At 36.4% G+C, this 13,863-nt stretch overlaps 1 protein-coding gene across 2 annotated transcripts in view; it reads right to left on the bottom strand.

The window, feature by feature from the left end:
* LOC129249142 (potassium voltage-gated channel protein Shaw) overlaps nucleotides 1–13,863 on the bottom strand; it is a 61,119-nt gene that overhangs the window by 19,699 nt on the left and 27,557 nt on the right. Inside the window, exons 2-8 of one of the 2 annotated variants that reach the window (XM_054888795.1) lie at nucleotides 13,405–13,565; nucleotides 12,871–13,081; nucleotides 12,679–12,796; nucleotides 8,427–8,621; nucleotides 8,119–8,337; nucleotides 2,498–3,101; nucleotides 588–716 (exon numbers count right to left, since the gene is read on the bottom strand). In XM_054888795.1, coding sequence (XP_054744770.1) covers nucleotides 588–716; nucleotides 2,498–3,101; nucleotides 8,119–8,337; nucleotides 8,427–8,621; nucleotides 12,679–12,796; nucleotides 12,871–13,079 — 1,474 coding nt within the window. In that variant the 5' untranslated portion in view covers nucleotides 13,080–13,081; nucleotides 13,405–13,565. Of the gene's footprint in view, nucleotides 1–587; nucleotides 717–2,497; nucleotides 3,102–8,118; nucleotides 8,338–8,426; nucleotides 8,622–12,678; nucleotides 12,797–12,870; nucleotides 13,295–13,404; nucleotides 13,566–13,863 lie in introns of those variants that run through there. The other variant, XM_054888794.1, reaches the window with a different exon arrangement.

Raw genomic sequence — 13,863 nt, 5'->3', positions numbered from 1 at the left:
GATCGTTGCCTGCTTCAAGGCGCTTGCATGAATAACCAGGTTAGGGAGATAGTGTTGATAGCAGTGCGTATGGCGGGAATACGTGAGGAACGACTTAATAAGTACTTTAGAGTTGCGGTATAAATTTTTGATTTTAATTTTTTCGGAGTATAAGCTGCGGTTGGGTGAATGGAAAGTGGGTGGTGGTATAGCGCCTACTGTGATGCCTATAGCTTACCATTAACTATTTATATTTAATGTTAATGTAGGAGACTACGAGCACTTTTACTTTTATCTTTAAAGGTAAATAAATTAATTCGCTGTTGGTGACTGGCAAACTGTTTAGAAACTTCGCTGCTGTGGTGCTGTTTGAAGCCAGTCTACGCCTACTTGAATTTTCTTAAATATACGTACTAGGTGTTATTTGTTTTTGTTTCTTAATTATAGGTTATATTTGCATGTAAATTTAAGTTTTTTTAATATTGTTAAGAAAGCGCTGCGCATAAAATTGCTTAACTGCAGATTTTTTTTAATAAATACATAGCGCAAAGAAATAAGGAATGCACAAACTCTGCCGACTTTCAAGCGTGCAAACAACGTTAACTGACCTGATTTCGGACTGACCAAATCCTTTGTTTTATTGTTCATACGCCGCGGACCGGTGCCGCCAGATCCCATGGGCCCGGAATGCGGACCAGAGCCGGGTGTACCGCAACCGCTGACGCCGCCCGGTTGACCTGCAAATTTGAAAGCTTAAATACACAAATTCTCATCAATGCAATTGGCAAAAAAACTTAAGTGAAACAGAAAAAAAAATAGAAATTAAATAGAAAAAGTAAGTGAAATTAGGTAAAACTAAATTAATTAAAATTAAGAACAAAAATAAGAAATTAAATTAAATCAAATAAGCAGAAAAATAAGAATGTAAAATAAAATGAAATGAGATAATAAAACAGCACACCAAAAATATAACTAAATAAATGAAAATTAAATTAAATTAAAAAATTAATTTTAAAAATTAAGTATAAAGCAAAACATGAAATTAAATTAATGAAACATTTAATGAGAAATATAATGAAAATAAAAACAATATTATAAAATAAAATAGCATTAAATTAAATAAAATTTAATTACATTCAAATTGAATGTAAAAAACTAAGTACAAAAAAATTAATTCAGTTTCAAAAAAATTTAATTAAATTAAATAAATAAAAATAAAATAAAATGTACTGAAATAATAAAAAAATTAAAATAAAATACATGAAAATTAAACATTAATAAAATTAAATAAAAAGAGCAAAATAAAATGGAATGAAGTGTCAATAAAGTTAAGTCAAATTGAATAAAATAAAGGAAATTACATAAAATAAAATAAATATGGAAAAATCATATGAAACGAAATAAAGTAAAATTAAATTAAACTCACTTTATAAATCAAATTAATTTAAAAAACAATTAAAAAAAAAAATGAGTAAAAATTTAACTTTATAAATCAAATTAATTTAAAAAACAATTTTAAAAATAATGAGTAAAAAACGTATATGGAAAGAAATTATATAAAATTAACTCTCCGTTGGACACCTTTTTTAAGACCTTCGGTTGTGCACTCGGGTCTGGCCTTTTCTTCGTCCTTTTTAAAAGCTTATATCCACAAATCGATGGAAAATAAAATTGTAGAAAGCTGCCTGGAAGCTCAAATCGTAGAAACCTTAATAGAAATATGTTAAATTCACGTCCAAAGTCGAAAAAGTCAGTCTGGCCGATCTCGGGTGCCCAACAGGAAAGCGCAAAAAAATATAAATAAAATAAATATTTCCGATAAAATAAATTATATTTTTATCATTAGCTTAAAATAAACAAAAAATAAATAAATTAAATTAAAAAAATTAAAAAAAGGAAAAATTAATTTAATTGAAATAAAATTAAATTTAGTCAAGTTAAACTTAAAAAGGTTTAATAATTAATAAAAAAAGTGATAAAATGAAAAAAATAGTGAAATAAAATCAAATTATATTAAATTAATGAAGTTACGTAAATTTAATTAAAAAAAATTGCAAACAAACCAAATATTATGTAACAAAAAAAAATTAAAAAAAAAAACATTTAAAAACAAAAATTGTATGAAAAGAAATATATAAAATTAAATCAAATAAAAGAAATAAAATTAAACAATTAATAAATTTTCAAATAAACATAAATAATATAGTTACATTAGCTTGAAACAAATAAAAAAATAAATAAAGTGAAACAAAATAAAATTGAATTTAATTAAATAGAATAAAAAAAATATATATATATATAAATAAATTTAAGTAAATTAAATCATTAAAATTAAAAATATAAGTAATAAAATAAGTCTGAATAATTAAATTATTAAAATTAAAAATAAATTAATTATTAAGATGAAATTAAATTAAATTAGATTAAATAAAACGAAATAAAATAAAGTAAAACGAATTCTTATTTTTTTTTTTTTTTGTAATGAAATGAAATAATTTAAATTCAAATTTCAATTTACCTGGCAGCCTTGGTGGACGGGGCTGTTCAACAGGAAGCACTCTTCTCCGTTTCTTCGGCAGTTTGGCTCGTGCTTGCGTATGCGAGTAGTACATGGCAAAGTTGCTCACAATGACGGGTACGGGCAGTGCGATCGTTAGCACACCGGCGAGCGCACACAATGCGCCCACAAACATGCCAATATAGGTCTTCGGCACCATATCACCATAACCGACGGTGGTCATAGTGACCAGTGCCCACCACAGACCCAACGGGATACTATTAAAATCATTATGCGGATTCGGTTGTATGCGTTCCGCATAGTAAACTAGGCTTGCGAAAATCACAATGCCCAATACGAGGAAAAACACCAGCAGCGTGAGCTCTTTTGCCGATGCACGAAACGTTTGTATTAGAATTTTAAGGCCGGACGAATGACGCGTCAATTTAAATAGACGCATAATACGTATTATTGAAAAGAATTCTAAAATATCGGCGTTCTCTAGATGAGAGGCGAACCGTTGAAGCACAAGATCGATATAAAAACTAAGCGTTGCTATATAATCTATGATGTTAACAGATGACTTTATGAATTCACATTTATTTGGCGAGGATATGAATCTAACCTATAATGGGAAGAAGTGTTTGGGTGAGGAGTGGTAAATACATACATAAATAAATATGTAGAGTGGAGTAGAAAAACACATACATAGATAGATTTTGAATTATACAAATATTTATATATGCATGTATGTATGTATGTATGTATGTACGTTTTATACTCGTATGCTGCTTTAATCTGCAAAAGGTATCGGAAGTTTTATATGTAGGGGAGCAATTAGAATTTTCGATTTCAGTTACACTGAGATAATAAAAAATTATGTTTTATTTGTGTGCAAATTAAAGGAGCACATTGTTATTTATTGCGTAATATTGCACCAAAACTCTTTTTATTTCTCCACTGGTTCATTGACCTGAGAAACGTTGGTCTGAGGAAATTTTATACATTATTTCTTTTTATATTAGGCTTAGAAAGGAATTATAGCTCCAAGCAACTCTTCCCGTAATTTGCTGCTAATCAGCACTTTTTGTAGTGGAGGGTACCAACACATGATTTTTGATGGTCGAGCGTGCAGGTTGTAGCTCATAAAAAAACTTTTTTTTTGAAAAATTGTTTTTGAAAATTTTGGAAAATTTTTTTTAGAACAAATATCAAGTTGTAGCTCATTCAAAAAAAAGGTTTTGAAAGAAAAATTAAAAAGTTTTGATAATTTTTTGAAAAGTTTTTTTGAAAATTTGGAAATTTTTTTTAGATCAAATATGAAGTAAGTAGTAGCTCATTTAAAAACAAATGGAAAAAAATTGATAAAGTTAAAAAAAATTGGAAATTGTTTTTTAGGTCAAATATCAAGTTGTAGCTCAATAAAAAATAAGTTGAAAAAAATTAAAAAGTTTTCCAAATTTTTTGAAAAGTTTTTTTAAAAATGTGGAAATTTTGTATAGATCAAATATTATATGAAGTTGTAGCTCATTAAAAGAAATATTTGAAAAAATTAAAAAATGTTGGAAAATTTTTTTAGATCAAATATGAAGTTGCAGCCCATTAAAAAAAACTTGGAAAACTTTTTGAAAAAAAATTAAAAAAATTTTGAAAATATCAGCGCAAGATTATTGTAACTGTTGACGAAATGAAAACAAGAAACAAAAAAAGACAAAAAAGAAAAAATCGCAAATATTAAAAAAAAGAAAAAAATTATATATACACATATGGTTATTAAAATAGGTATGCTATATCGATTTCTTTGTGCCGCTCGGAAAAATTTCAAGCTATTATTGAAATTTCGCTGACGTTAGGAAATTACAAATGGCGTTGAATTAGTTGTGAATTTAGGGTAAAGGACCCATTATATTAAGTTGCGTTATTGGTTGGACGGATTCGGTTATTTTCATAAAGTGTAATTTTGTGTGGCCATAAAAATAGGCACTTTGCTGATAACTCTTGCTTTTTAACTAATTAAGTGAAACATATTGAATGTAAAGTGAGTAGCAAATTAGAAAAGTAATTTAATAATAAATATGAATTTCTTTCAAAGCTGGGTCATGCGCAGTAGATATTGTACAGTTGAGGAGCGGAGGCTTGTTGTAAATCTTTGAAAAAAAATCGTCAATATTTATTACTGAATAACTTGGCCCGAAAATTTTGTTGTAAATGCCCTCAAGCCCAAAAATCCACGACGTGTTGACAAGAAAAAAACGACTTGCACTACTGATAATTTAATTTTGACTCTTGCCAAGAAGTATCCCTTTACGTCATCAAAGGCCATTGCAGCTGAAATCAGCAACGCAATCAGAAATCGAAGAGAATTGTACGTTCTCGATTCGCTTCTTCCTATGAAATGAGACTTTTTTTCAATTTCAAACGGTTATTAACAAAAAAATGGTTACTAATTTAATCTTCAAAATAATAGCCATCGCTAGCGACACATTTTTCCCATGTGTCAGACAATTTGTGGATGCCGCGCCAAAAAAATTGGCCGTCTTTGGGCGCAAACCAATAATCGAGCAATTTTTTGGCTTCTTCGTGAGAGTTGAAGCGCTGCTCGGAAAGTGCGTGGCCCATCGATGCAAACAAATGATAATCGGCAAGGCACCAAGTCTGGTGAGTAAGCCGCATGCACCAATCGTACGTCTCCACCAATTCCCGGGTCGCTCTTGTTCGATGTGGCGGTGCATTGTCATCAAGAAAAATTACTTTGTGACGCCGATCGGCATATTCTGGGCGTTTTCGGTGATTTGTGTCCGCTTAGAGCGGCGCGAAGCATTTTTGGTTCGCTCACGCAAATTCAAAAAAAAATATCCAAAAAATGTATAAAGAAAACTAAAGGGTATTAAAAAACCCACAAGAAAAAATTTATAAATTTTAATTAAGTAATTACAAGAAAGAAAAAAAACAAAGAAAGCAAATTATTGCAACCTACAAATCGCTATTCACAGCCAAACCAGTCACTCGACATAAGCCCCGCTGAAAACTTTTGGGGAGATTTAATGGAGCGAGTCGGAAAGGAAAGATTCAAAAATAAGAGGAACTTATAGCATAAAATCGGAGAACTATGGTATTTCACTCGCACAGAAACCTGGCAATTATCAATTCTATGCCGAATGGAATGCAAAAAGTCATTGACAGTCATGGTGGGTGCGCACAGTGGTTATTGATTAAACTTTGATAATTTAAACAATATTTTTATTAAAATCCCTACAACCACATACAATTGAATATCTTTTATTATTAATTTAAAAAACTTGCATTTTCCGTATGAACGTGGGGGGTACCTATTTTAAGCGCCATTTTTGTATATAAATGTACTACTGTCCTCACACTGAAAGGCTACGCCAAGCAAAGTTCTTACTGGCAGAGTGCAATCACATGCTCATAGGCATTCTGACTGTTTATTAGAGACTGAGGTGTCATCGGTACAGACTCGGGATATGATATATGTAATGAGTCTTATCGCGAATGAGACTTTGTGGCCTACGCCCAGAATCACCAGCCTTTCGAGTAATCAGCCATTTACCTCTCGAATTAAATGTCATATCGAGAAGAAGTGGGTATCTCGATGTGGAACGGCCAGAGGAGAATCATATACGCTCAGCCCAGGCCAGTACTACATATCATAGTTTTATTGAAAGAACTAGGATATGGTTAGGAACTAGAAATAGGTTAGTAAGGTAGATATAAGAAACTGGATAAGGTTACAAGGTTACAGAGGTTACACAGGTTAAGAAAGTGTTTACATTCTATTTTCGCAAAAACAATTGTTTGTGGTTTTTGTGCTCTCCTTAGGGATTGCTTATGATTGTTTATGCTCCCTTTCACACATTCGCCAACTATTAAGTGCTGCTCTGCAAGTGCATACTCCATATCCCACTGGAGTTCGCGTAGACTACGAGGGGTGCCTTTTATATGTCGGGATTTGGCAACCCTGGTGTTGCAATCTGGCAACTGACTGCTGTATCGCAAAGTTTGACATTTTTTGGCTTTTACGTACTCAGAACGTTTTGAAATACCAGCGCTATTTGTGTTGTTTACAGTAACTTAAAAGATTCATCTCGGTCCAAAAATAGAATTAAATCGTGAACATTTTCGTGCGATTATTTTTTACAACTTTCGACATGGATTAACTCAGCAACATTGCATGGATGAACTTAATTCATTTTTTGGCGATGAAGCTCCATCAATGACCAGTGTTTATCGATGGTATGGTGAATTCAATCGTGGTCGTAGTTCACTCCAAGACGAATTTCGTGAAGGTCGTCCAAAATCAGTTGTTGTTCCGAAAACCATTGATGCTGTGCGCGAACTGATATTGCAAGATCGTCATGTGACCTATCGTGAGATTGAGACAATCTTAGGCGTTGGTGGGACCAGCATACATTCAATATTGCATACAAATTTGACTGTCAAACAAATTTGTTCGCGTTGGATCCCACACAATTTGTCAATCGCTCAAAAAAAAGCTCGTGCCGATTGGTCGAAGGAAATGCTCAAAAAATACGATCGCGGGGCTTCGAACCACGTCTATGACATCGTGACAGGTGAAGGTGATGAATCATGGATTTACACGTATGAGCCCGAATGTAAACAGCAGTCGACTGTATGGGTGTTTCAAAATGAGCCAAATCCAACAAAAGTTGTTCGCTCACGAAGCACTTCCAAGCAAATGGTCGCCTGTTTTTTCGGAAAAACTGGACATGTCGCAATCGTACCACTAGAACAACGCAGAACAGTGAATTCTGAGTGGTACACAACCATTTGTTTGCCAGTTGTCTTCCAAGAAATTAGGAAAATCAATCGCCAAAGACAGATCACTCTTCACCAGGACAATGCGAGCTCTCACACATCGGCTCAAACAACTGCATTTTTGAGCACCCAAAACATCGAATTAATGGGTCATCCGCCGTATAGTCCTGACTCGGCACCGAATGACTTCTTTTTATTCTCGTACGTAAAAAACAAACTGAGAGGTCAACGTTTTTCGACACCTGAAGAAGCGGTTGCGGCATTCAGAATGCATGTTTTGGAGGTACGTCATTCAGAGTGGCAAAAGTGCTTCGACAATTGGTTCAAACGCATGCAAAAGTGTATAGATCTTTATGGAGAATATTTTGAAAAACAATAAAGTGATTTTCGATGATTAAAATTTGTTTTTGTTCTCTAATCCCGAAATATAAAAGGCACCCCTCGTATTAATATTATTACTAGCGCAATAATTTTAGGTATATTTGGTTAACTTTAGTGTTACCTTAACTCCTACCTAATAGTTCACAAAGTACATATTTGAAGAAGTGTAACCGATTTCTACTTCAAATCAATACCCTTCCGGTTCATTCTTACATACATACATACATACATAGATTTATGTAGATTTTATATATAAAAGTGTATGTGTGTTTTACAGTGAGTACAGCTACTAAACTGAGGTTATTTCAGCGATAAATAGAAGTAGGTGTTCGTACGGTTCGTGTACCTAAATTTACTACCTACACCTATAGCTGCTTATACCTAAATTTCTCTAACATCAATATGTATAGCTTCATAAATTACATACATACAAACTGTATCCATTACGCTCTCCTTGAACTCACCAGTATTTCGAACGTGAACCAGGCATTGCAAACACATTCGATATAAAAGAAAGCTATATGCGCATTCGTTTGGGGCTTATCGATGTACCAGGCCATATTACCGTTGGCGGTATTCACGGATGTATTAACGAGGTATGGCACACGCATGTCGGGATGTGTTTTTAGGCAGAATGATAATATGGACACACAAATGAAGAACACCGAAACGACGCCGATCGTCTGTAAAATCGAAAAAGAGAAAAGAGAAAATTAATATATTTTACATTGGAAGATTTAGCTTAGTTTTCAAGAGTCAATAATGGTCTTGCCTTGGCCGCATTCGAACTGTATGGCTCATCGAAAAGCGACCAGATGCGCGGTTTCATTTCCTGCCACCACGACAATGTGCCCTTGTAGTAGTCCTCCTCGAAGCCGAATTTGCGCGCTAATTCCTCTTCGGACGGTTTTTCTGTATCTAAGTCCAGACGATCTAATACCGCCAATGTCTCTTGTGTGTCTCTGTGCTGCAATTTAAAAGAGATAAAGCATTAGTTGTGTTTTGCTGTTTTTTTTTTTTTTTTTGTTTGCTCGCACATAGAAATAAAGTAGTTAAAAGTAATGAAGTTGGCGTCGTAGCGTGGGTTGGTGCGTGACTATCATTCGGAATTCACAGAGAGAACGTTGGTTCGAATCTCGGTGAAACACCAAAATTAAGAAAAAGATTTTTCTAATAGTGGTCGCTCCTTGGCAGGCAATGGCAAACCTCCGAGTTTATTTCTGCCATGAAAAAGCTCCTCATAAAAATATCTGCCATTCGGAGTCGGCTTAAAACTGTAGGTCCCTCCATTTGTGGAACAACATCAAGACGCACACCACAAATAGGAGAAAGAGCTCGGCCAAACACCCAAAAACGGTGTACGCTCCAATTATATATATATAATGAAGTTGACGATTAGATCATTCATCCACTAAGTGGAAAGAAAACTCGCACTTGGCAGCGAGCTACAGTGAGAAGGCGAAATCGAGTAAGAGCGCTGCGACATATTCAGGTAGATGGTTCCATCTGCAGTAGCCCGCGCAAGTGGAGAAAGCTGTTCACTGCCACTCCCACCTGCGCATTTACAAAAACCAACTTCGGTTAAATATCCACTGAGTAGCAGCCAAACCACCGAACGAACCGAATCGCCGCAATTCGAATTAAAGCGAATCAACATCTTGCTCATTTGTGCTCAAGGCCTGATAAAAAAGCTTCGCCTATATGAACATCGAATATATCAATATATGCTATGTAGGTTAGGTTAGGTTGAGTTGTTCTGCCTTTTCCAAAGCGAATGGTTCGTGTGGTGAACGTGGACAAAACGAAGTACCTGCTATCATCAAACAAGCAGTGGACGCACTCGCATATCGGCATCCACTTCACTGTTGACAGTTATGACGTTTGTTTAGGAACCAGCATTAACACACCCATACCAGTGTCAGCCTGGAAATACAACATAGAATCTCTCTTGCCAACTACTCTCTCTTGCTCGATATCGAAATTTATACCGATGGTTCTAAGATGAACTGTGGTGTGGGAGCTGGCTTCCATTCGGAGCCACTCAACCTATCTCAATCAATTCGTCTTCCTGATTATGCCACCGTGTTCCAGGCAGAACTCTTAGCGATCAGAGAAGCATGAAAATCCCTAGAACTCTACAAGGTAGTTGTGCAAGAGTAGCTATCTTCTCAGACAGTCAAGCAGCTATTAAAGCCTTAGACTCCAACTACATTTCATCCAAACTGGTCCTACAGTGTAGAGAGGACCTGAAACTGCTCAGCCATTGGCTTGAAATTACCCTGATATGGGTTCCCGGTCATAGGAACACTAGACATAGCAGAGGCGGTGACAGTCTCCACCCCACTGAACACACTAAAAGCATCCATTGCTTCACACTATCATGCTTTAGCCGAAAGAAGATGGAAGCAAACACCTACATGTATTACAACAAAAAACACATGGCCGTCATACAAAATCCAAAGGACGAATGACCTGGTAGGATGTTCTCGGCCAAACATTTCACGTATCACTGCAACCCTTACAGAACATTGGAAAGTAGGGGATCATGCAGCTAGACTCAATCTACCCTTCAACCCTATCTGTAGAAGCTGTCAAGCGGAAGGGGCGAAAGAAAGTCTGTTCCACTATTTATGTGAATGTCCGGGACTAGCCAGGGCTCTACTCCGATCCTTCGGTAAGCCTTTCCTACAGCAAATTAAGGAGATCTCAGACATCGAGATAAAGGAATTGCTGCTATACTTGGACCTCACTAAATGGATCTGACTTGGACTTGAAAAAAAAAAAACGTAATCATCACACGAGATAGTGGTAGTAAAACGGTGCTGGTCACTAATTAGGAGCATTTCAGCTCAGAAATGTTCAACCACCTCAACAACAACAACAACAACAACTCTCTCTTGCTACTTTGGACTAAGTAGGCAATTGAGTAGTAAAGTTCTCTCGCGACGAACAAAAATAATAATAAGGCGCTCATCATGCCCGTCCTAACGTATGGCGCAGAAGCGTGGACGAAGACAATATCCGATGAGGCATCCCTTGGAGCGTTTGAGCGAAAGATTGTGCGGAAATTTTTGGACCTTTGCGCGTTGGTGACGGCGCGTAACGCAGGCAGTGGAACAATAAGCTTTATGAGCTTTACGACGACATAGAAATAGCGCAGCGAATATATCGTCCGAATAGAGACAAACGATTCGACTCTGAAAGTACGCGATGCGGTACCAACTGGTGACAGCAGAGGAAGAGGAAGACCTCCTCTGGATGGAAGAGGTCATGCGGAGAAGGACTTGCCTTCACTTAGTGTTCCAAACTGGCGCCGGTTAGCTCGAGAAAGAAATCACTGGCGCACTTTGTTGAACTCGGTCAAAATCGCATAAGCGATTATCGCGATAATCAAGAAGAAAAAGAAGAAGGTTCAGTGAAAGCGGTTGCGCACTGTGGGACATACGCAGGCTCATAGCCTCCCGTGATGCCGCAGGGAAACTTGTCCTTATCTCTCCTAAAACCAGTGCGAACTTTTCAAATATTTTAGAAGATCCCTAAGTTCCGCAGAACTGAGATCTTCCAATTCATTACAAAATTTTCTACCTAAAAAGTAAATCTACTTCTGGATAGAGCAAGAAAATGGCACAGGAGGTGCGAGATCGTATCTTTCTCCTCTTCATCTACAGCAGTCATGTGTTTGCACACCCATCCTCTGGGCGTGTCTACCTACCAGATAGGTAACTGAAATCAGTGTGCTAAGACTGCGCTCATTTTGGCTTAGCAGAGATTCTGTGCGTTTCTCAGGCAATTCTGCAGTTGGTTTCACTACGCCTTCTTTCATTCGCTGCTCTTACAATTTTCACAAAATTAAGCAGCTTACAAGTCTGTAAAGGTATGCCTTGTCATTGCCTGTGTATTCATCAGTCAACTTGGCGCCAAATCTCGCTAGTTCATCTCCTCTATAGTTACCCTGAATATCGCAATTGCCCCTCAATGTCGCAAACCCATGTTATATTTTGGGTGAAATGACTCAATCATCTTCTTAAAAGATGTGCGGTATTTCATAGCTACCTTGGAGGTTGTCGACGGTTTTGTGAAGGATTTTATCGCCACCTGGGTATCAGTGAAAATGTACATACATATCATCTCCCGCATCATAGTCATAGAGACCTCCGCCCACATTGTCCTGTAGCTCGAAGGTTAACAAATCGCAAGGATGATAGGTTACCATCATCTATTTATAGATACTAAATTTTGAAGAAGAGAATTACAAAGTCGAGCTACATTCACCAAGAACTGTCTTTTTGACGTCAGTGTTTTGTATCTAGCAGCGAGAAGTTTAGAGTAAGGCGAAACACCCAGGTACTTTCGAGTAGTATACTTTAAGTAAGAGGGATCTGATCTGAAGAAGCTTATCAAGGGGCATGGAGTAGATTGTGTCAGCAAGATGACACGCATGGTATCTTGTCTTGATCCCAAACAGATAACGAGTAATATTATTAAACAGAAGAAAACGAAGAATAGATCCTTGCGGAACTTCTCTCTGTAATTCTAAAACAGACGATGTCAGTGGTCCATTGGAGACAACTTGTGACCTATTTTTTAAAAAGGAGAAAATCAACTGTATAGAAATGGGAGAAAGTCCAAAAGATTTGTCGAGTTTTGCCACTGAGATATATTACCATGGTTAACTCGATCGCATGCCTTTGAGTGGTCAACTGGAGTGAAGAAAGTGACTTTTCCTCGTCAATGGTCTCACGAATATCTTCGATAACGGCAATAAGAGCAATTATACAACTATACAATTATGTCCTTTTAGAAACCCAGATTGCCGTTTGTGTGAAAGGGAGTTCTTACTGCCTAAGCATGACTAATTCGATTACCTTCGATAGATGAACTCCTTTAAAACAAATTAAATTCATGAGAAAGCGAAAAACTGAATATGCATATAAAATCTATAGTTCCAAGTGCATATGAAATTCTTCCTAAATAACAAAAAAAAGTTAATTTTTGCCCCACGGTTTAATTCACCCGCTACCCACCTGTGTGTATGTCATCCAACAACACGGCTCTACTTGATTTGAATCCAAGCCCCAGAACTCGAGCTCCTCCTCGAACAATGGCCCACAAACGTCTGTTGGATAGTGCAGCTTGCCGGTTCTGCAAAAATTAAAAGCAACTCAGTTAATCCATTTTTTTTTTGTTCAATCTACCCACTTCACACTACTACTCACCTATAATAGTTTAGTACTTGAGCAAAGACCCCCGGATGTCGATCGAAGAAATACTCATTCAATATGGGGTCATAGTTGGCTAGCGCCTCGGTGAGGCGTGATAATCTTGTGGCGGGTATTTTCTTCAATGTAGCCTTATACGTTTCGTGCCGAATGCCACCCACATTCAGCACGACCCGATTTTCCGAATCCATATTTATCAGATTCATAGCTGCATGCGAGTAGTGCATATTTTTAGGTATGAATTTCATTTGGGAGCTTTGATAGGTGCGTGTCTGATGGTGCCTCATAAAAACCAAATATTTTCTATGTGTTTTTGTAGGTAGAATGAGAGAGAGTGAGTATGTCGGTGACAACAACAGGTACCTAATGTGCGTGCTTGCTTGCTTGTATGTGATTATGTATGTAGTCGTTGTTGATATGTCTTTCAGTGTACTATTTGTGTGTGTGTTGGGTAATGTACGAGTATGTAGGTGGGTAGGTGAGGATTGCGGATGTTTCAATTTGAAAGCAATTTTGTTGGTTCTTGCAAACCTTTCAATGGTTATTGTTGTGCTCTCCCGTCGCGTTATGCAGTTTCAATGTGCCATCTGCGTGTGATAACAAAATATGTCTGATGCATTTGTAGGATACCGGAATCAGTTCAGCTTGTTGGCATCGCCATTGAATGTTGCCACTAGCGTTTAACATATCATCTGTGAAAAAGAAAGAAAAGTGTTGAGAATTGAAAAACAAATAATAATAATTACTTAGATAAATATAGGAAAATTTCTCCGTATGGCTATGATTATGCATATACAGTAAAACCTCCCTTGGGTGAACAGTCAGCCTCAGTCAACTTTTGTGCGTCCAAAAGAGGTGTCCGCTCAGGGGGTAATTTGTTCCGACACTACAGGCTTGCTAGAGAAAAAAAATGTCTGCCGTAGGAAAGTGTCCGTCTATTAGAGGTTTTTGTTAAAGGAGTTAACACTGTAAATACTCTTATGAATTTTT

This window comes from Anastrepha obliqua, chromosome 5 (assembly GCF_027943255.1).
Source record: "Anastrepha obliqua isolate idAnaObli1 chromosome 5, idAnaObli1_1.0, whole genome shotgun sequence".
NCBI classification, from domain to species: Eukaryota; Metazoa; Arthropoda; class Insecta; order Diptera; family Tephritidae; genus Anastrepha; species Anastrepha obliqua.
Note: the sequence above shows the minus strand (reverse complement) of the source record. Positions and strands in the feature narration are given on the sequence as shown.